Source organism: Gymnoscopelus braueri (assembly GCF_963280865.1).
Source record: "Gymnoscopelus braueri genome assembly, chromosome: 9".
Lineage (NCBI taxonomy): Eukaryota > Metazoa > Chordata > Actinopteri > Myctophiformes > Myctophidae > Gymnoscopelus > Gymnoscopelus braueri.
The window spans coordinates 54,207,174-54,231,207 of NC_137610.1; the positions used below are offsets into that span (position 1 = coordinate 54,207,174).

General features: G+C 42.4%; 1 protein-coding gene across 1 annotated transcript in view; it reads right to left on the minus strand.

The window, feature by feature from the left end:
• The window catches only part of mon2 (MON2 homolog, regulator of endosome-to-Golgi trafficking), a 135,487-nt gene that overhangs the window by 75,882 nt on the left and 35,571 nt on the right, over positions 1 to 24,034 (minus strand). Inside the window, 9 exon segments of the mRNA XM_080436709.1 lie at positions 1,065 to 1,218; positions 3,880 to 4,019; positions 5,143 to 5,267; positions 6,190 to 6,384; positions 8,012 to 8,137; positions 9,024 to 9,121; positions 15,936 to 16,065; positions 20,061 to 20,192; positions 23,837 to 23,964. Coding sequence (XP_080292835.1) covers positions 1,065 to 1,218; positions 3,880 to 4,019; positions 5,143 to 5,267; positions 6,190 to 6,384; positions 8,012 to 8,137; positions 9,024 to 9,121; positions 15,936 to 16,065; positions 20,061 to 20,192; positions 23,837 to 23,964 — 1,228 coding nt within the window.

Genomic DNA, 24,034 nt, shown 5'->3' on the forward strand with positions numbered 1-24,034 from the left:
GACCCCAATGGAAACAAGCCAATTGGCTTTCTTGGGTTTTTTAATTCTTATTAGCTGACCTTGTATTGAACTGTACTTTCATGTGCTTTTTTCTGCAAACTTCTAATAATATAATATTCAATCAATCAAACTAGAGAGTTCATGTTTACTCTGCTTATTCTGATCTCACACTTAACACATGGGGTGCCAAAACCGTATATATACGGTTTTGCAAAAGGTGCAAAAAGTGACGCGGAGTGCCAAAACCGTATAGAAACGGTTTTGGTGTCTTTTTTTCCTTTTCGTTTTTTTCCACACGGGAGGGGCTAGAGCAGCTCTGGGAGTACCCATTGTGATCCTGAGAAGGATAGGCCAGATGGATCACCGAAAAAAAAACATGGCTCCCCATCCGCTTCCTGTCTATTTCCTTCTTTAAAACGTCTGTATCTCCGAATCTGTTTCCGGTGGGTAAAACCGCTCGTCATGGAGTCTAGAGCTTTAAACAGCAAAGCGCAGTCAATGGGGAGAATGCTGGCACCCAACGTAAGTTAACACACCCAATGTGTTAACACATTACCTGCCAACAACGAGTATAACCGTTTTTTTCAATTTATCCACACAGAACCAGAGCTATCACGATCCAAAGATTTCTAGCTCCATTCACTCCTTGGTTAACTTATTACTTTAAAATCCTGTATCTCGGCTCCTGTGTACTTTTTTTTTTACCATGTTATTTTGGGTGAAACATGCTATTTTCAACTGGCTGCAATTATGGAACGGATTACCGCAATCGGATTATTTTTTTCCACGATTCTACGAGACTCCTGTGTGTGTGTAATGAGGGGATCACCGTGAGGACGGTGATCACGGAAAATATTTTGTGACTACTTAAAAAATTGTTAAAAAAGGTTAAAACAATGATGGCAGTGGGGGAAGTAAAAAAAAAAAACCCTCTGGCAGGGAATGTGTTAAGGAAGTTGTTCTGGGTCAGAGCCTCTGCTAAATGCCTAAATTGTAAGACAGAAAATGACAGAGACTAACAAGTTGTGCATGCGTGTGCGTGCGTGCGTGGCAGCGGTACTCACTACGTGGCCTTGGCGCTGCCCTGCACGCTGACGGTCATGAGGGGGATCCAGGTGCCGCGGTACTCGAAGGCAGCCTGGGTGGTCAGACTGCCGCCCACCCCGGCCGTCCCCTGTCCCCCCTGGACTGGCCCCGGGGCCCCCGACGCCGACCCACCTGCACAGAGGAAGGACACAGGGAGAGGGTGGGAGAGGAATGCAAAGGTTAACCCATTAAAACCAGGGAACGCATCTCTGTCATTTTTGGGCTATTCAAAAATAGCAGATATACAAGCTCACAGCGCGGCACCGAGTGCCGCGCTGTGAGCTTGTAGATCTGCTATTTTGGAAAAATCGTGAAAATGTGTGCAAATCTTTGAATATATATATATATTTTTAAAGCAAACATTTTGTAACTCAATTTTTTGCTTCTGGGGATTCTACAAATGTCTTCTAAATCCTAACAGTTTTTTGAAAATATCAGTTTCTATATCAGTGTTTCTCAAACTTTTTTATGTCAAGGACCCGCAAAAATGATATGTATTTGGCCGCGGACCCCCATCTCAAAATATTTTAGTTTAAGGGACTCCCATGAAGCAAAGATTTAAGTAAAAAGATATTCACTTTAAAAATATATTATATTCAAAGATTTGCACAAATTTTCACGATTTTTCAAAAATGATGTGCCTGTGAAAACAAAGAACAGTGTGTATGATTGGTCAACCTTCCAACAGTGAAAGCAGTGATAGTTTAGAAGGGGCGGCAGGCAGTAGCTCAGGGGTAGAGCGGCCGGATGGGAAACGCGAGGTTCCCAGTTCGATGCCGGGCTCCCCCAGATTTAGTGTCGAAGTGTCCTTGAGCGATACGCTGAACCCTTGCGCAGGTTGGTGCCTTGCATGGTTTCCTCCGCCATCGGTGTATGAACGTGTGTTTGAATCCATGTAAAGCGCTCTGGATAAAAGCGCTTTATAAATGCACCATTTACCATTTTAGAAGAGCTGCTGGCTAGGGAGGTATAGGAGATAGGTACTAGTGGGGCTGTCACGATTACAATATCTAAGTTGACGATTAATTAACTGTGTTTTTGGCATTGAACGTTGGAACATATATGACAAATATAAATGTGAACTTGTAGATATACTATTTTTGGAAAATGTTTGAAAATGTATGAGCATTTTTCGACATTATGCAAAAATAATTGCGATTATCTCAAATAATTGCAATAATGTAATAATTGTGACACTTGTAACAGCTCTGAAATCCCTCTCTGAGAGACCATGCATTTAACACAGTCTGTTGCCATACAGGAAATAGCAAAACCTCCGTTATCGCCGTAACACATCATGTCGGAGGGAGATCCAGTTATTAAAACCAGCCGGTTCCAGTGCTGGCTGTACACGGTGCTTCAGCAGCTAGAGCGAGGGAGCGAGCGACGGTGTTGCTAGGCAGATTCAGTGAGCTATATGTGGGCAGATTACAGAGTTGGCCAGAACTGAGTTCTGAGGCAGTATATATAACAATGTTGTCCTCTCCAAACTTTCTTTGGATCTGCAAGCCCCTAGTTCCTAAACCATAAATAGTTCTTGCTTGGTTGGGTCTAAAATCCCCAGTTTCAAACGTTATCAAACTTTATTTATAGATGGGGGGGGGGGGGGGGGGGACTCAATCATCAGTACATTCACTTAAATAGGGACCAGAGAAAAGGCCATGGGGTCAGAGAAATCAACCCACCCATGGACTGGAAAGATCTCCCTCATTCTCTCAGATCTGTTGCCTCTCTTGGCCGCTTCAGGACTTCCTTATAGTCACATCTCCAAACAACCTGTTCATGCTTTTAAACTATTTGTCCTTATGTTGATTTCTGTTATGTACTCTAGGCCTGGCCTCGATTATTCCAATAGTCGACTAATCGATCGAGGGAGTTTGATTCGACTGCCGTTCTCTTAGTCGAATCATGAAAAGATTAATATTTTTTCATTATTCGACTGAGAGATTGGCCTCATTTGTTATATTAATTAACTAGTAGTTTGCCAAAAATAGGATATATATCATGATTTATTGGGAGAAACCAAGCAAGTATATGTTAAATTAGACATTAAGCACCCCTACAGCCCAAATGGAATGTTCCTCTATTGCATAACATTTTTTTTGCATGATTCGACTATAGAAATCCTTAGTCGGGGACAGGCCTACTGTACTCTAAATGTTGTTTTTAATTAGTTCATTAGTGTGTGTGTGTGTGTGTGTGTGTGTGTTAGGGATGGGTATTGGCAAGAATCTCACGATACGATACGTATCACGATACTTGGGTCATGATACGATTATATCATGATATATTGCGATACGATACATATTGCCATATATTACGTAATTATTGCGATATATTGCGATATATTGCGATATATTGCGATTCGATACATATTGCAATATATTGCGATACGATACATATGGCGATATATTGCGATATACATATATCACAACTACATATTGTATATATATACACCGGTACACTACATATTGAGTAGCTGCAGATCAGTGACAGGTTTTTCGAATGTTTTTTCATAAACCTGTATCTGAAAAAGATAAAAGATTATATATTTTTTTCTAAGGCCGTTTTGACGGCCTGGAGTATCGATACAGTATTGCGAAATAAAATATTGCGATATATTGCTAAATCGATAATATTGCCCATCCCTAGTGTGTGTGTGTGTGTGTGTGTGTGTGTGTGTGTGTGTGTGTGTGTGTGTGTGTGTGTGTGTGTGTGTGTGTGTGTGTGTGTGGGTGGGTGGGTGGGTGTGTGTGTGCGCGTGCGTGCGTGCTACTGTGTGTATGAACTCACCAGTGGGTGCGTTGGCAGCAGCAGGGTTGCCAGCGTTGGGGATGATGAAGAGGGACTGGATGAAGGATCCCAGAGCGTTGACGATGTCTCTGAACACCTTGGTGGAGTGAGGCTTCATGTCGTAGGACTGACAGAAAGACCTGCACAGGAGAGAGAGCACAGACACATGGCTTTATTTGTTCACATCTCTTCCATTGGAGAGGTCTGAGACACACACTAGGGCTGTCAACATCATTCCATTTTACTTGACGATGAATTGGCAAGTTTGAGATGGTTTGAGGAGGTTCTTCCACCTCCTCAAACCTCACGTCCCCTCCCGCTCCCTCAGGTCTGGTGACGCCAACCTCCTTGAGGTCCCTAAGACCAAGTACCGTACCTGGGAGGCGATAGGGCTTCTGCTTTTGCTGCCCCAACCCCGTGGAATGCACTCCCAAATACTCTCAGAGAAGCCCACACCCTCCGAAACCGTTCTCAAAACCCACCTCTTCAATACGCGACCGTGTGTTTCCTCCCGCGTCTCGTAGTCATGCAGTACTCCGTGGTGGAAGATAAGGCTCTGCGCTGGCATTGCCTAGGTGGGGGGGGGCGATAATTTACAATTCTGTGCCTATCGGTACATAACTCGGACGGGGCTGAGTAGGCTCAAGCGAACGTCGTAACGTTCAGCACGGCAACTCGCTCGCTTTAGCGTGCTCGGTGGTGCTTCTCGTGGCTCAAGTTCGCTTGAGACTGCGCCCCTCCGTCGTGGTCCAAAACTATACTTATATGGTGGGAAAAAAAGTATTCTGCGGTTATTGGAAAAAGTAGTGTCATCAGCGGGAGTTGAACCCTGGAGGTGTGGGTTGGGAGTCTGGTGATTAACGAGGCAAGCCACTGAGGCCGGCGCTGAGATTTGGGTATTCGGGCTGAATTAGAATGTGACAACCCCCACCGTTCCCAACTCTTCTAATGTATAGCGAAAGAAGCGGGGCTACTGAGACGCGGGAGGAAGCACCCGTTCGCCTTGAAGGCGGCTTTCCCCAGTTAACTGCACACCCCCCCTGTCTCGCCATTCCACTGTTTTTATTGATAGTCTGTTTTATTCCATAGTCTTAGCCTTTTCTACGAGTTTTTTTTCCTAATAAAGTTGATTCTCTTTTGTTGTTTTCTCCTCCCCCCAAAGTGTTATATAAATTTGAGATATTATTATTATTATTATTATTATTATTATTATACAATTACAGTGTAGCAGGTGTTTTGGTGTAATGGATCATGGTTTTTTACCGTAGCAGGTGTGGCTGCACACACAGTCTGTGCACAGACTCCACGGCCACTGCTCTCAACCACTGGGGCTTCTCTCCATCCAGGAACTTCACCAGCAGAGACAGGAAGATCTCACATTCTGTCACCTACAAGACGCACACGTTACCGTCACTGTGGCGTGGAAACCTCATATGTCCAAAACTGTTACAATTATTCAGGATTCAAATTCAAAAGTAGTAAAAATTTCAGGTCTACAAGCTCACAGCTTGTTTTGAGCTTGTAGATCTGCTACTTTTGATGTTTTTGTGTGACGCTGTAGTATGATCAAGTAGGATGTTAAATCTCTGCCTGCCAAAAAAATGTATAAACGTTTTTAAAAATTAAATTAAAAACAAAATAATAGATAATAGATAACATTTTCCAAAAAGTTGCTGCTTCATTCACTTCAATGTTAAAAAATAAACGGAGAAAAAAAAAAAAAATCCCTATGTTTTACCATGTACACTGCTGGCTGCTGGTTTTTGAGTACTATTTTTGAAAACCCCTGGCAGTTTAACTCTTTCAGTGCCACAATACGTCAAATACGTCATGAGGCCTAACGCCCTGTGTGCCACAATACGTCAAATACGTCATGAAAAAAATTAATAATAATAATATATATTTTTTTTTTCTTTTTTTTTTTGGAAAAACATGTTCAGAACCCAAGATATGATGATTTGAAGATTTGCTGCTCCATTCACTTCTTGTTTAACTTTTTACTGAAAAAGGCTGTATCTCGGCTCCTAAGCACTTTTTTTTTTACAATAAATTTTGGTTGTGGCACTTAGAACCAAAATTCCATAAATAAGCATGGCACTGAAAGAGTTAAGAGTTAATTTACGGAAAAAAAAAAAAAAAAGTTAGAATATGGAGATAAGAGGTTTCTGCCCGTTTTCGTGCATAGTTCCCATCGTATTGTTATTTACATAGAAAAAAGAAAGGGAAGAAGAAGAAGATAAAAAACTAAAACTAACCCACCTGTAACCCTGTGATGTGACAATGAAGCATGATTGTGATAGTAATGTTTACCAGTAAGGTGTAGAAGTGCTTGATGAGCACGGAGACCACGCGCAGCAGCCTCATGCAGATGGGGAAGTAGGGCTTCTCCACGGGGGCCGGCGAGGCCGCACTGCCACAGCCCTGACGGAACTTAATGTTGGGAGAGAACAGCTTGATGACCAGAGGACACACTCGCTCCTTCAGCAGGAAACTGAACTCCTGGTGCTGTGAGAGAGAGAGAGAGAGAGAGAGAGAGAAGAGAAATATGAAAACATGAAATATGGAGAGTCAAGGTTTTTGCGAGACAATAACGAAGCGGTGTAAAGTAACTAAGTACATATACTCAAGTAATGTACTTAAAAGGTAAGGTAAGTGATTTACTTTAGTTAAAATAAGTGTTAAATAGCTCTATATTCTGATAGTACTCATTGCTAGTGTTTGTTCAGTGAAAGGTGTCTCCATGTCTCTCCAGCTCTTTATTAACACATTCGGTGCCAGAATTTTATAATAACAGATTACGTTCGGTGCCATAAATCTCACCGTTGAGCTGCGCGGCGCTGTTTACGCTGTAGACTCCAAGACGTGCATTCCATGTGAAACAAAGCATGCGTTCATTTTGCACGATGGTCCTGGCTAACGCCTGGAACGATGACATCTTTACCGCGGGTCACAATGGCGCATACAAAATGAGTCGTTTTCCCCAACGTAAAAGGTTTCGGAGTTATAGGGGTTTTAGAGAAGGAGATAGAACGGAAGCGGAGCCATGTTTTTTGACACGGTGATCTATAAGGCCCTTCCTTCTCAGAATCACCGTGGGTGATTCCAGAGCTGCTCTAGCCCCTCCCGTGTGGAACAAAAACGAAAAAAAACAAAAGCGACTGAAAACACGGTTCAGACCGTGTTCGGCACCAAAGCGCTACTCTGTGCAAACACGGTTCAGACTGTGTTTGGCACCCGATGTGTTAACACATTAACCGCCAAGAACGTAGTCCTACGGTCCGTTAAATCCAACTGTTAAGCGCCGAGACCGTAGCCCTACGGGCTGCGGTCTTTTCGCGCATGCGCGGTCCGGGTGCACTTTCGGATTTTTTTTGATCCACTTCCGTTTCCGGTTTGATGACCGGAAATAGAATTATTTGGGATCCGGTTTTGACGATCACGCCCGCTCCCATTCTACAGACGAAACTGAAACTCAATTCTCTTCCTGTAGTTTTTTCTCCTTGCATTTCACTGTTTAACGTAATCCGCTCTAACTACAACATGGATACCCCGTTTGACACGCGATCTTCACTGGGAGATACAGGGAGATGTCGCGGATGTAAACAGACCGTGTAGAGCTCAATCTTAAGGATTTTAACAAGATCTATGGCGACATGAAAAAAACAAAAAAACAACAAAAACACCTTGGCACTGGTGAGTACATTATGAGATTAACCTCTGGCGGTCGATGTGTTAAACAGAAAATGCATGTTCAGTGCTCTCTCCTGATTGGCTTAAATTGTGTCACCTACCTGAAAATGTGTTTATATTCTGTTTACTAAAGAGCTGGAGAGACCCCTGTGACCGAACAAACACTCTGTAGCAATGATTATCAGAATATAGTACTTTAACCTTTTTAACAACAAACAAAAACAAATTAACAAAAAGTATCACTTACCCTACCTTTAAATAAAGAGCTGGAGAGACATGGAGACTCCTGTTACTGAACAAACACTCTATAGCAATGAGTCCTATCAGAATATAGAGCTATTTAACACTTATTTTAACCAAATTAAAAACACTTACCCTGCCTTTAATTTACGAAAAAACACAAACAGTTAGAACATGGAGATGAGACGGCGTGGACATGTACCTGTAGGAAGACTTGAGGAAAGTCATTGAGGACAGACTCCAGCAGCTCCAGTCCAAACGTCCTGGTCATCTCTGTCATCCCCACCAGCCAGTAGGGGGCGTCTGCGTTCACCAGCTGACACAGGTCCTGCGCACACACACACACACACACACACACACACACACACACACACACACACACACACACACACACACACACACACACACACACACACACACACACACACACACACACACACACACACACACACACACACACACACACACACACACACACACACACACACAGTGATTGATTTCACACAGTATATCCACCAGCTTCCAGTGTCCCATGAGGCCTTGCATGAATACCGGGCATCACTTCCTGTTGTCAGTCATTCAATTCATTTGAGTGATGCGTGTCAGTCAATAATAATGTGGGAACACAACCTGACAGAAATCAGAAAGGCTCACTCTCAGAGTTACACACCCGTAAGGAACCATGAGGGTCCCTGGACCACACTTTGAGACCCACTGGTGTAGCAGAGTGTTTCCAGTGAGCCAACATGCAACAATATCAGCACCCTGACTCTGTTTGAGCAGAATGGAACAGAGCCTTCATTAGCATCTATTAGTAATATATGGTCTCTGTCGGGTGGAAACCTCACGTCCAAAAATGTTCAGGATTCGACAAGCTCACAACTACTTTGGCTAATGTTGTGTGGGATGATGAAGTAGGGCGTTGATTTAACACAGACAATTACAATATGGAGATAGGAGGTTTCTGCCCGACAGCAACGATGATATGTTCTCTATAATCTTGCTCTGTGTGGTTTCCTGCCTCTCATAATATACACTTTGTAATTGGCTCTGGATAAAGAGCGTCTGCAAAATGCTGGAATAATCACATTTAAATGATAGTCCTTGGTTCATCAATGTGACAGCAGGTGCATACATACACACACTCAGGAGATGAGAGAGAGAGAGAGAACATCAAAGCGGCATGGAGAGTCGTCTCCCCCTGGTGGCCATACCTGGAAGAGCATGTAGGCATCCTTGGCGCTGGGCCTCAGAGTGCTGACAGACCTCCTGTTGGTGTTGCCCTGGACAGGAGGGGGCTGCTCTGCTATGCCTGGGGGAGAGGGAGAGAGGGGGAGAGAGAGTATGGATTCAAGCAGAGCTCTTCAACAGGGGGTCCGGGACCTCTAGGGGGTCCTTAAGAGTTACTACAGGGGGTCCAGACAAATCTTTTTTTTGTGGTGGGGAAAATAGCAGATCTACAAGCTCACAACGCCTCGCGCTGCGAGGCGTTGTGAGCTTGTAGATCGGCTATTTTCAGAGAGTCTGTGTAGAGGGAAAAAGAGCAGACCAAGTACAGGGTTTAAAGGTTAACTATCTGAAACACATAACATGAATCCAGCTATCTAAGAAATCTGTGAAAAAGTTCAATCTGCAACACAGTTTTATACAATATGTAGAGGGGGTCCCTGCTTCATCCCTCTCTCAGCTAGGGGGTCCTTGGCCTGAAAAACGTGGAAGACCCCTGGATTAAAGTCAAATAAAAGCTCACCACTGAAAAGTTAAGGCTTGTTACATTCCAAACTCATCATCTGCCTAGGTCATTTTAAGTCAACTTTTGAACTTACGCTGAAAAGATTTTTGCTTGTAACAAGCATTCCGATAGGCTGAGGACATAGGCAATGATGCAGGGTGGATCAGCAGTGTTAGTAGAGTAGAGTAAAGGTCTTAACAGACGGGGAGCGGGAATACTCTTCAACCTTAAAATAACAAACTACCGAAAATAGCTGATCTACAAGCTCACAACGTGTCGCAACGTTGTGAGCTTGTCAATCAGCTATTTTCGGTTGTTTGTAGAACGGCTATTGAAGCTTGTAGATCGGCTATTTTCGGTGTGTTTCCATAGAAGTCATGCTGCCTTGTATGCAAATCCAAATGACTGAAATCAGTCGTAGTGACTGACCACTTTAATCTATGAGAGAGAGACACAGAAACAGACACAGAGAGAGAGGAATAGAAATAGAGGGATGATTGAAGGGTTGTGTGTGGGGGGGAGAGGAAGAAAAGATGAAAGGAGAGAGTAAGGTGTTATGACAGGGAGAGAGGGATGGGCGGGGGGGGAGAGAGAGCGAAAGATGTTAGATGAGGGGAGAGTGCGGGGCAGACATAAGGAGGGGATGGTGGGATACGACTGTCTGGCTGGCTCACACACTCCAAACACAAGACATGCAGCTACAAACGTACGCACACACGCACACGCACACACACACACACACACACACACACACACACACACACACACACACACACACACACACACACACACACACACACACACACACACACACACACACCACACACACACCCAAAACAAATAATAACAACAAAAAAGGCCAACCCACACATGTGTTCATTCATGCAGCCAGCAGAACCCCCAGACTCACACAAGCAGGTCAGTCACACCCCTTTCCCTGCAATGGAGAAGCTGGCAGCGTGATTATAGTTACCGGGTAACTAAAACTAAAATGGTAAAAGCTCTATATTGTGATAGTAATCATTGCTATATAGTGTGTTTGTTCATTGTATCAGTAACAGGGGTCTCCCTGTCTCTCCAGCTCTTTAATAAACAAGAAGAAATACATTTTCTTAGGTTGTTGGTTGCCAGTTTCAGCCAATCAGGAGAGAGTACCCATTTATCAGCTTAAATTGTTTAGTGCTCCAGTTCCATGTGTGTCTGCTCATTTCTCTGTGTCATCACTTCAACATTCCATGTGTTTCTCCTGTGTCCTGTGTGAGTTCTCTCTCTCCTGAATGGAGGAAATTGGTATCCTAACCTGAAAATGTATTTTCTGTAGGCCTGTCCCCGACTAAGGATTTCTAGAGTCGAATCTGATTGGCCAAAGGTTGCCTATAGTCGACTGGTAGTCGAATAACGCAACAATAATTTTTTGTATGATTCGAACGAGATTGGCAGTCATCACTGTATTTTATATGATAAAGTGGGTTGGCCATCTCTCGCAGTTCGTAGAGAGCAACATTGTATTTTATTTATTTATAAGGCCTTGTGTGGTAAACTTCCTTTGTACCTATCCTCGCTTTTGGAACCAAAGGTTACTGGACATTCAACACGTTCACAAACACACATTAGATATACCAGTCCACGTAAGAGCAGTGAACAAGGAAAAACTGCATTCATGTATTATGCTCCACACAAATGGAACAAACTTCAGGACTCTCTGAAACTGGTGCGATTGGTCTCAATAGAGACATTCAGGGTGCTTCTTGAGGACACACTACATAGTGACTGTACCCGTTTCATGTAACACTGTTTATTTGCATCAGATTTTTAAATCTGTGTGTTGTTATCCATGTCCTCACTGTATTGTCTGATTCACCGCCTTTTGAGATTATTTTAATGTTGTTTTATGCTTCTGCTTTTCTTTTTTGCTTTATTGTTAAATTAGCTGTGACATTGTAATGTGATTCAAATGTTTGTTATCAGGGCGTCCTTGAAAAAGAGAGCTTGCTCTCAATGGGTTTCCCTGAATAAATAAAGGAAAAAGAAAGAAAAGAAAGAGTCTGAATACATTTTTCCGACTGCAAAAAGGAATTGTTATGCAATAGAGGAACATTCTATTTGTGCTGTAGGGGTAATTATTAATACAACAAATTACAAAAAAAATGTTGAATAATGCAAAAGAAAAAAAAGCAGAAAACATATATATATATATATATATTTTCTTCATGTTTTGACTAAGAGATTAGCAGTCGAATCAGACTCCCTCAATCGATTAGTCGACTATTCAAATAATCGAGGTCAGGCCTAATTTTCTGTTCACTAAAAAGCCGGAGAGACCCATGTTACTGAAGAAGTGGCGTGCACAGACATTTTGAGGGGCAGGTGCTCAAGTAAAACAAAGGGCACCTTGCACGGCGCGCGGAACCGCCGGCTGCCCTAGTAGTGTGAGATTTATAGAAGAAAATTGCAATGCACATTTTGGGGAATTGTTAATATATTATAAGCTTTTAATCCAGAATTGATCGATGTCACCATAGACTACATACTGTAAACTGGGGGGGGAAATGAAGAAAAAATAAATAAATGAATTTCCCCCTTTTTTTCAAAAGGGCACTTCTGGTCAAGAGGGCAAAGGGAAAGTGCTCTAGCACCACCTAGAGTCTATCTGTGCACGTCATTACTATCACAATGTAGAGCTATTTAACAAAACAAAAACACTTAAAAACTATAATAACTTTGGAAGCGGGCAGCTTTTGATTGGTTTGTCATTCCCAACCTGACCGCGCCTCCATTCTGACTGGCACATGGACTAATAATGTAAGCAGGCACAGAGCCTCATTATGTATAATATTATGCATTAAAGCATAATCTGCTTTAGGTAACTTAACCCTTTAAGACCGGGAACGCATCTGTGTGTCATTTTAGATTTGAGCAATAAATATTATTTTATACTTTGGCTATTCAAAAATAGCAGATCTACAAGCTCATAGCGCGGCACTGAGTGCCGCGCAATGAGCTTGTATATCTGCTATTTTTTTTTAATCGTGAAAATGTGTGCAAATCTTTGAATATCAATTTTTTAAAGCGAACATTTATAACAGTCAAATGTCTCAACAAATGTCTTCATTTTTCAGAAAAACATTTGTTGCTATATCAGTGGTGCTCAAACTTTTTCATGTCAGGGACCCCCAAAATGATATGCATTTGGCCGCGGACCCCCATCTCAAAATATGTTGTTCCAGGGACCCCCCAGAAGCAAAGATTTTTTCGCTTTAAAAATAAATATATTCAAAGATTTGCACAAATCTTTACGGTTTAAAAAAAATAGCAGATCTACAAGCTCATATGAGCTTGTAGATCTGCTATTTTTGAATAGCCAAGGTATAAAATAATGGTTCCCGGTCTTATTGGGTTAAAGAGGGAACTTTTCTCTCCTTCAAATCTGCTGCAAGCAAGGGACAAACTCAGCTCCGTGAGAGAAAGTTCCTAAGACAACAGAACGGATCGACAGGAAGCTGCTGGCTGAAAGACAACGGCGTTTCCTACGAAACGCTGACGGACTTTGAACTTTGGTACGATTGTACGTACAGATTTCTATTTTGGGATTGTGGCCGGCCTCCATGTATCATGAAACTGGAACTGAACTTGACTCTTTGTGAACTCAGCTGTCGTGGGGTTGCTGACTCCCTCGCTTCCTTGCAGGAAATTCACTCAACGTATTGCCATAAAACGCTGACGTCGGCTGAATAATACAGTGAGATATGTCTGTATGGACTCAATGATGTCCCACGAGCACAGAGTGTCTAGAGGACTCTGAAGGACCTCTCCACAAGGGTCATCTTCTTTACAATAGACCTGTGGTTCTCCGACTTTATTATCATGATTTCAGTTCCGCTTGGTACACTCTCTCTGAGTTGCAGATCTACGAAGGTCCATTTGGTTACCTATTAACTCGCAATCGTTTAGCTGGGGACCCCCTGGAACCCCCACAGGGACCCCTGGGAGTCCTCGGACATCACTTTGAGAACCACTGAAATAGTGGTACCGAAGACCTGACCTCAAAACCACGCCCCCTGGATCACATAAGTGTTTTTTTTCCCATTCAAAATCCCATTCACTTAACCTATTAAGACCTGGGACGCATCTGTGTCATTTTTTGATTTGAGCCAAAAAGATAGCAAAAATAGCAGATCTACAAGCTCGTAGTGCGGCACCGAGTGCCGCACTACAAGCTTGTAGATCTGCTATTTTTGAAAAATAGTGAAAATGTGTGCAAATCTTTTTTTTTAACATTTTTAACTCCAATCTTTGCTTCCGGGGGTCCCTGGAACAAAATATTTAGAGATGGGGGATCCGCGGCCAAATACATATAATGTTGGGGGTCCTTGACAATTATGTAAAAGTTTGAGAACCACAAACATACGCTTTTTAGAAAACTGTTGGGATTTAGAAGACATTTGTAGAATCGGCTTCAGCTCTTAATGGGTTTTTAAAAAAGTAACATTTTTAAAACTAATTTCAGTTTTAAACTTTGGTGTCGCGGGGAGACAGCAAATGTTTCTTGTGGGTCTGCGGTTGAAAGAGTTTGATAAGCCCTGCTTTAGACACTCTCTCCACTTTAGACTAGACAGAGTAACATGACATCCACCGTTCTGCTGTGTCCTGTTGTAAGGTAAGCAAGTCCTGTTCGTCTGTGTACTTACTACTGTCTACTTTCCCAGGTGTCCTGGTGTTGATTGTTTGACGTTGGTTTGTCACCTCACCACACCACACCACACCACACCACACCACACCACACTACACTACACTACACTACACAGCCCAAAGCAAGCATGGCTGTGTGTGAATCTAATACACAACACAATCCCCTGTGTTCATTTAACTCTATGCACTCTAGTTTGAGGGCAGCTCCTCTGGGGTGTTCTTGTCACTGTACATGTATCACATAGTATGTGGAATGTGTCCTCTTCATTTAACCCAACCTAACAGCAGCAGTGGGTGCCATTAATACAGCGCCCGGGGAGCAGTTAAGGGTTAATCGCCTTGCTCGGGGGACACTTCGACTTCGCCGGGGGGCAAACCGGGGTCCTTCCAATACCAAGGTGTTGCCGTGGCTGTTGCTAATGGCTGTTCATCCTATATTAAAATGGCCTAGAGGGTGGGTGGACGGTGCAGCCAGACTTGTGAGGCGTACCGTGTACTGTACAGGGCTCTGCCATGATAATACTCACACAAAAAAAATGACACAGACATGCACTACAGCACGTTTACAGCAGCGTCTAACAGCAATAACTCAGTGACCATTGCGCTGATCAGCGCACTAAGACTGGATTTGACGGCCGCATAAAAGGCCTGAAAATCTAGTTGCATAATTCTGTGGAATATTACTGATACTCCCACATCCGTGACACCACATAATCCACCATTTTGTCTCAGGATATACAGGGTCCCCACACATTTTTAGCAATGAATTTCCAAAACTTTTCCAGAATATTTAGCCCAATTTCCAGGCCTATATAACAATCATTCAGCGCAATAATGTGTCTCTTACTCCTATGTAGAATGCCCAAAGATAGGCAGTGTAGCAAAAATAAAGCATAGAATATAGAATAGTACAATTTCATTCAAAATTTCGTGCAAAATTAGGGCATAGCTCACTGGAAGACTCATTATGGCATCCGTATGACTTATTTTATTTAAATAATATATGCCATCACACAGCCCGTTCGGCGAAAAACTACTTATGTTACATATTTCGTGTAATGTTATACATGTTTATGAAAATGTTTTGTATTAACAAAATCAATAGCCAAAAACAATGCATAGCCAAATATTTTTCCAGGACCCTTGATAAATTCCAGGACCTTTGATCAATTCCCAAACTTTTCCAGTACTGGATTATTTTTTTTTCAATTTCAAAATATTTCCAGGAATTTCATGACCGTGGGGACCCTGGATATAATGTGAATCTCACCTCAGACAGCGGTTATTATCAGGCGGTTATCATTAGCACCTGCATGGAACTGAGACCGATCACTGAGCTGGGTTGTTATTATTATTTTACACTTTGGCTATTCAAAAATAGCAGATCTACAAGCTCGTAGATCTGCTATTTTTGAGAAATCGTGAAAATGTGTGCAAATCTTTGAATATATATATTTTTAAAGCGAACATTTGTAACTCTAATCTTTGCTTCTGGGGGGTCCCTGGAACTAAATATTTTGAGATGGGGGTTGGCAGCCAAATACATAATAATTTTGGGGGTCCTTGACATGAAAAAGTTTGAGAACCACTGATATAGAAACATAGGTTTTTTTCAGAAAACTGTTAGGATTTAGAAAACATTTTTAAGAATCGGCCTCAGGTCTTAATGGGTTAAATGACACATTGTTGACATTATGTCCCTGACCTTTGAAGCGCTCGTCCTCGGCCACCATCCTCTCAAACACCACGGTGACCACCTGCCGGACCGTGGCGGCCGCGGTGTTGTTGGTGATGTTGTCCTTGGTGAAGTGCAGGCGGAAACACAGCACGATGGCCTGATGGAGAGACAGCCATGGGTTATTATTACTCATGTACAATTGTCGATCATACTAGAGCAGAGGTTTTCAACCGGTGGTCCGCGGACCATTGCAGGTGGTCCCTGGCCATGCATTAAAAAAAAAATTAAACTTCATTCTTTATTTTTATTTTTTTACTTTTAACACATTGAATGCCAATCGCGTAAATCTACGCCAGCGCTACTCAACCCGCGGCCCGAACGCAGCATCTTGGCGGCCCCCTCATGGTTTTTTAATTTCCGTTCAAATATATGGGTTGCTAAAACATTTTTCAAAAACAGACAGACATACATACAGGTGCGTCAATTGTTACAGGTATAATGCATAGTTTTCTATGCATTTCGGGTTTTTGGGGGGGTTTGACCCCCACATTTTTCCGGCCGCGCGGCTTTGCCGCGCGCCCAGGATAGGTGTCCCTTATTTCAATCTCTGGGAGTTGGCAACCCTAACCTTGCCATACCTTAGCTTTTGCTGAACTGATGCCACTGGACATACACACAAAATAAACTGGTACAGTGAAAAGAATATGATGTCAAAATGTACAATTTCTTGTGTGTTACAAAATCGAAAAATCCAAAATAGGACCGTCATTTTTATGGCGGCCCCTTGGACTTTTGGTATTTTGCTGAGTGGCCCCTGAGCCATCTTAAGTTGAGTAGCCCTGATCTACGCGAACCTATTTAAAGCCGCAGCGTGCCAGTCGCGTAGATCTACGCGAACCGCCGATTCGCGTTGAAAATGTTCCAGGTGCACTTTCGGATTTTTTTGATCCATTTCCGGTTCCGGTTTCATGACCGGAAACAGAATTATTTGAGATCCGGTTTTGACTTTCACGTCGGCTCCCATTCTAAAGCGCACACTGAAACTCAATTCTCTTCCTGTATTTTTTTCTCCTCGCATATCACCGTTTAACGTAATCCGCTCTAACTACAATCATGGAAATCCGTTTGACATGCGGTTTTCACTGGGAGATACAGTGAGATGTCGCGGATGTAAACAGACCGTGTACGGCTCAATCTTAAGGATTTTAACAAGATCTATGGCGACATGAAAAAAACAAAAAAACAACAACAACACGTTGGCACTGGTGAGTACATTATGAGATTAACCTCTGGCGGTCAATGTGTTGATAAGTTACAGGAGTTCTTACTGTATTGTATGTGTGATATGAAATGTGAGCTTACCATAATCACAGTAATCCTTAATCATATTCCATCATATTCAGACAAAATCACTGTATTTTATTAGATATTACATTGATATTATAGCTATTTTCTCCAGCTCCCTGCGGTGCATGAACCCCCCACCACTATTGTGTGGGGTGGGTCTATGATGGACCCACCACGCACAATAGTGGTGGTCCCCAGGTTGCTCTTAGTCAGGATGGTGGTCCCTGGGTCAAAATCAGTTCAAAACCCCTGTACTAGAGCGTCACACAAAAGTATCAAAAGTAGCAGATCTACAAGCTCGAAACGCGAAGCAACGCGCTTTGAGCTTGAAGATGTGAAGCTATGTTTTGTACATTATTTATTTTGATTGTTGGTACCGCCAACCGAAGGTTCCAATGTTCAATGCCAAAAACCCAATTCGATCATTAATCGCAATTATTTGTATGACAATTAATCGCTACATCGTGACTGAAATCGATCTAATCAACCTGACAAATTATTATTTTGTCCATTTGAGTAGAGTCACAAATCTGTTACATATGACCAAACTAACTCATTGAGTGCCATTCACGTGTTTCACGTGTTTTACCGCAATGGCGCAACGTGCCAATGATGTGTTTGACGTGTTTTTGAAAAAATAAATAAAAAATACATTTAAAAAACTTGGAAAACAATGTTCAGAACCCAAGATATCATTATTTGAAGATTTGCTGCTCCATTCACTCCTTGTTTAACTTATTAGTGAAAAAGGCTGTATCTCGGCTCCTGAGCACTTTTTTTTAACTATGATTTTTTGGTCCAGACATGTTATTTTCAACATCAGACAATTAATGTCAACAAGGTCGCGATGACCTCGTTGACATTTGTGAAACCACACAGTGCAACCCTCAGTGATTAGCAACCACCCTAGGATCGATAATACTGGAGATAAAAAATCTAAGATAAATTGAAAAATCTCTGGCACTGGGACCACAGAAAACATAGCCAGAAATAAATAATTCTAACATCTTTAAAGACTGTTACTGTTCCTGAAGAAACAGGGTTTGCTCGCTGTGACCTCACACTGACTTTCTGATATGGAGTTAGTTTCCCATCCATTGACTGTTAGTTAGAAAAAGTTAAATACATTTCAAAAAGTTTTTAAAAAGGCTCCGCAATTCCCAAAGAAGCATAACATTTTAAAGTTTGCTTCTCTAGGTGAAAGTACAGTACGCTGGACCGGTCCAAAGTTTTTTAGAAGCATACTGTATATAATGTATAATAAATAGTGGAAACAACATGACTGTGGCTGCCCTAGCGAGCACACCAATTAGACTTACTGTACCTCCTACACAGAAAAGTTCCTCTAGACTTTAGGAACAGGTTGCATACTATATAATGAAAAAAATATTATGACAGAGGTAAGCTATAGTGTACAGTAATAAAGTGGTTCTTTTCTCCTTTCCTGGTGACCAGGACTACAGTCTTTTTCCCTCCCACCAAGTAGCTAGGCAATTTTTTTTTCATCGTATGGCGAATAGCGAAAATAGCCGATCTACAAGCCCAGAAGGTGGTGCATCACAAAGCGTTGTGAGCTTTTTTTCACTATTTTATTTTATGTGACAATGTTTGAAAATGTGCCCAAACAAAGGGACACGTGTTAACACATTGAATGCCAGTTATTTCAGTTATTCTGAGTTATTTCAGATTTTTTTGCTGTTTTATGCCAGAGATTTTTCATTGGAAAAAAAAAAGTACTCAGGAGCTGAGATACAAAATTTTTAAGTTTTAAGTTAACAAGGAAGTGGATAGGAGTTTAAATCTTCAACAAATCATATCTCCTTGGTCTTTGGGTCAAAAAAAAAAAAAAAAAAAAAAAAAAAAACCAGTTAACTCGATCTTGGCAATCAAGTGATGGATTTTAAAAACGAGTAAAAACGAGTTAACTCGTTCTTGGCAATCAATGTGTTAATGTGGTTAAATAACTAGATGAATGAAACCATTAAGTACTCTGTGTCACCAGCATGGGAGTTAACCATCACCGCCCCCCATTAACACAGAAGGGAGCAGATGGAGGAATGATGTAATGCTTGAGTCAGCAGTGTTAGTGTGGGGAGGAGAACTTCATCATGGACGTGATGCGTTATAAGCCCAATGCAAAATCCACAAGAACGATGGCGTTTGTTCTGGTTGGTCCAAAAATACAACAATATGACGTCATTCAGAGGTTGGGCGTGGCCGGGAGCAGAACTGATGTCGGGTGTTCGGTGCTTCAGAGATGTTGTGACAACCCGAACTAGTTCCACTACTGTGACTAGTCAGACGTTGGTCAGACGTTCCGCATTGCTTCTGCATGCATTCATTCAGCACAGCTTTAAGCCAGGGAAAGGCAGCAGTAGTTTGGAAGAGACACAAGCCAACTTCCAGGAGGTAGAAACACTTCTGAAATCTCTCTCTAGTGACCATTCATACACACAACCAAATCGCAAGAAAGGGCAAAGCCCCCATAGGCCCATACCTCCGTCATATCCAGGTATTAATTTAACCGTCTGCTCCAGCAGTGCTGCTGGCTAGTGTACAGTGCTTCAGTCAGAGCAAACAGCACCAACTGAGGTGGGTGGGGCCTGGGCAGGGTCTGGCTTCCAGAACACAGAGCTTCCGAACCGAACTAATTTAGCCTAATTTAGTGTGTGTGTGTGTGTGTGTGTGTGTGTGAGATGGTGTTGTAGTGCTGTGAGGACCATGGAGAGGACTTCATCATGGACCACAGTGTTGGTGTGGGTGTGTGTGTGTGTGTGTGTGATGGTGTTGTAGTGTTGTGAGGACCTTGGACAGGACTTCATCATGGACCACAGTGTTGGTGGTCAGCAGAACCAGGACGGTCTGCAGCAGTTTCAGTTCCTCCAGGCCGTTCTCCATCAGCTGCCACAGCATGTTGATGATGTTCCCTGCTGCCGCCTGGAAAGAACACACACACACACACACACACACACACACACACACACACACACACACACACACACACACACACACACACACACACACACACACACACACACACACACACACACACACACACACACACACACACACACACTTTTGCATTTAAATCAGGTAGGAAAGACCACAGGAGGCTCGTGAGGCCTCGTCTGTGTGGAAGTAGTCCAACATTTTAAACATGTTGCACAAAATCATAACTTGGATAACTTGAAAATAAAATAATAATAATATCTATAAAGGTCACACCGCAGGACGGCGCAGCGCTGTTTTTGCTATTTGTTGGACGGGAAATATATCGGTGCATAAGTGGTTAATATGTCTTCCAGCACCTCTGAAATCTCTCTCTAGTGACCATTCATAAACGCAACCTCTGGCTGTAAAGGACAAAACCATCATACCATCAGGTCTGTCACTAAGTCCCCACAGCGTGATATCCAGGTATTAAGAGCATGGGTTCCAGCAGTGCTGGCTGCAGTGTAGACTGCGTGGCTTGAGCAACAAACAACAGTGTGCGCCGTGGTGGGTGGGGTCTGTGTTTTCAGAACACAGAGGTGTTCTGTGGCAGTATTTGCCTGTAAATAGCAGATTATACAAGCTCACATCACGTCACTTCGTGCCGCAAGCTTGTGCATCTGCTATTTTTGAACATTTTTGAAAATAATTGAAACAACATTTTTATCATTTTGAATTTGTTAACACAATTCTTCTCTTCTGAGGGTCCCTGGCACAAAAGTTTACAGATGGGGGGTCCGCACACAAATACATATCATTTTGGGGGTCCTTGGCACGACAAAGTTTGAGAACCGGCCTCAGGTCTTAACACATGGACTGCCAGAATTATATATTTATTTTTTTCAAAAAACGCATATATGCGTTCTTGGCAGGCAATGTGTCAGTGACCTGGCATACAGAACCTATAAAACCTTACGTTAACCCTAACCTAAAAAGCTTGTGACAGCCCAAGCTGGAGAGCAGGGACAGCTCACTGAGCCCTTAATAACCCTATATCAGCCTGTCATGGTGCGGCAGAGCAGCGTTTATGCGAGTACCTTATTACAGTGAAACCTTAGTACCTTAGCATTTCTCTCGGTGTCCGAGGGCTCTGGACTGCTAGCTTTAACCCATTCAATCTGGGAACGCGTCTACAAAATGTCTTCTAAATCCTAACAGGTTTCTGAAAAACTTATGTTGCTATCAGTGGTGCTCAAACTTTTTCATGTCAAGGACCCCCCAAAATTATATGTATTTGGTCGCGGACAGAAGCAAAGATTTGAGTTACAAATGTTCGCGTTAAAAAATGTATATTCAAAGAGTTGCACAAATGTTCAAGATTTTTCAAAAATAGCAGATATATAAGCTCATAGCGTGGCAGAATGCCGCGCTATGAGCTTGTATATCTGCTATTTTTTGAAAAGCCAAAATATAAAATAATGGCTGATCACTGAGCCGGAATGTTGCGTTCATGAATACATGCCCTCCGTTTGAACTCTGGAAAACATCCAAATACAGTGCATGTCTGAAAGTGGCTTATGTTTGCTCTGCAGTAAAGTATCAAAAATCAAGAAGGTTTATGTCACCATTCCTTCAGGTATAAGAAGCTAAAGGTAATTTTGTAAGGTCGTAAGGTTGTAAGGGTTCAGGTCCCCAGCTAAATCAGTGTTTCACACACTTTTTTACCTGGAGAACCCCCTTCTTAGATCTGACAACAAAAGATGGGACCTCCACATTGTAAACACACACACACACACACACACACACACACATAGCACAAATGACAGATTTAGCTGCTTTTCAAGCTTTTTGAAAATGTCTGAAAAAAAATTGTGTGTGACAAGTTGGACTGATATCACATGGTGAACACACAGGCAGACAATCATTGAAAGCAAGTTAAGATTGTGTGCAACATGTTTAAAATGTCGGACTAACTAACTACCTCCAAACAGACCAAACAGACCTCACAACCTTTGGCGTTTGGCGTTGACCTTTGGTGCCCCGTGAAGGGGGTTCCAGATCCCGGATTGAGAAAACACTGAGCTAAATTATTGATATTTACGGGTGCATTTGGTTCCATTTGGACGCTCTCAGAGTTATGGGAGAGAGTCTGTGGCTTAATAATGCATACCAAACTGGGATCCTTGAAATGAAAGAGTTTAATAACCACTGCAGTGTAGAAGTCCTTCTCCAGAGAAAGACCCTCAGCCGTCTGTGTGTGTGATATATATTAAGCTAGTAAAACAGCAGAGTGAGACTGAAACGAGGCCTCAGAGGTTTGGAGGTACTGTATTATAGACGAATCCACAGACACGCTGCCTGTAGGCGGCCATTGCTGCGGTGTCGCGTCCGCGGAGCGTTGACACCGCAGCAATGGCTGCGCGCAGGGCAGCGCTCCGTGGATTCGTGTATAGTGATAATGGACACAGAGCCGTTTAGATGTTCTTTCTGCTCAAGTCATTTAAACCCATTAAGACCTGGAACGCATCTGTGTCACTTTTTGATTTGAGCTAAAAAAGCATTCTTTTACACTTTGGCTATTCATAAATAGCAGATATACAAGCTCATAGCGCGGCACCGAGTGCCGCGCTATGAGCTTGTAGATCTGCTATTTTTGAAAAATCGTGAAAATTTGTGCAAATCTTTGAATATATATATTTTCAAAGCGAACATTTGTAACTCAAATCTTTGCTTCTGGGGGGTCCCTGGAACAACATATTTTGAGATGGGGGTCCGCGGCCAAATACATATACATTTTGGGGTCCTTGACATTAAAAAGTTTGAAAACCACTGACATACTGTAGCAACATACGTTTTTTTCAAAAAACTGTTAGGATTGAGAAAACATTTGACATTTTGTAGAATCGGAACCTCAGGTCTTAAAGGGTTAAGTCGTGAAAGCTTAGTTTTTGGCCACTTTCCCCCCACAGGATAAATGACACTAAATGTGTGTCAATAGAAACATTAGGTTTAGACCAGTGGTTCTCAAACTCTTTAATTTCACGGATTCCCAAATTGATATACAGTATATTTGGCCGCGGACCCCCTCATTTTGTGCCAGCCAGGGACCCCCAGAAGCAAAGATTTGAGTTAGAAATATTCACTTAAAAAAAAAACATATATATATATATATATATATCAAAGACATGCACAAAATGTTTTTTTCCATTTCCATTTTTTCCAAGCAGATCTACAAGCTCATAGTGATGCGCTATGAGCTTGTATATCCGCTATTTTTGAATAGCCAAAGTATAAAATAATATGGTTAAAGTGGTTAAAATGATTGTGACGTTATGTTAACTAATTTTGCTGGTACTCCCCCAAGGACCCCTGGGGGTCCCCGAACCCCACTTTGAGAACCACTGGGTTGGAGCCCTGCTTCTCGATGTAGGGCCCGGGGACCCTTAACTGATTGACTGCCAATCGCGTAGATCTACGCGAACCTATTTAAAGCCGCCACGTGCCAGTCGCGTAGATCTACACGAACTAAACAAAAAAAAAAACCAGGTCCCCAGAGAAGATTAAACCTTTTCTTATCAAAATGGGGGTCTGTGTGTGTGAGCTCAAACTGAAAGGAATGTCTGGGTTTGGATGGAAGTAGAAGCACCCACCTCAGACACCACCTCGTGGGACATGAGTCTCTGGATGGCAGCCAGACACAGCTGGGTGATCTTGGGCTCCTTGGTTCCACAGCCCATCAGGAAGGGCTGGACCACCTCCGAGCTGTTCTCCTTCAGAGCTGCACGGGGTCAGAGACACATTACATTACATTACATTACATTACATTATATAACATTACATTACATTAC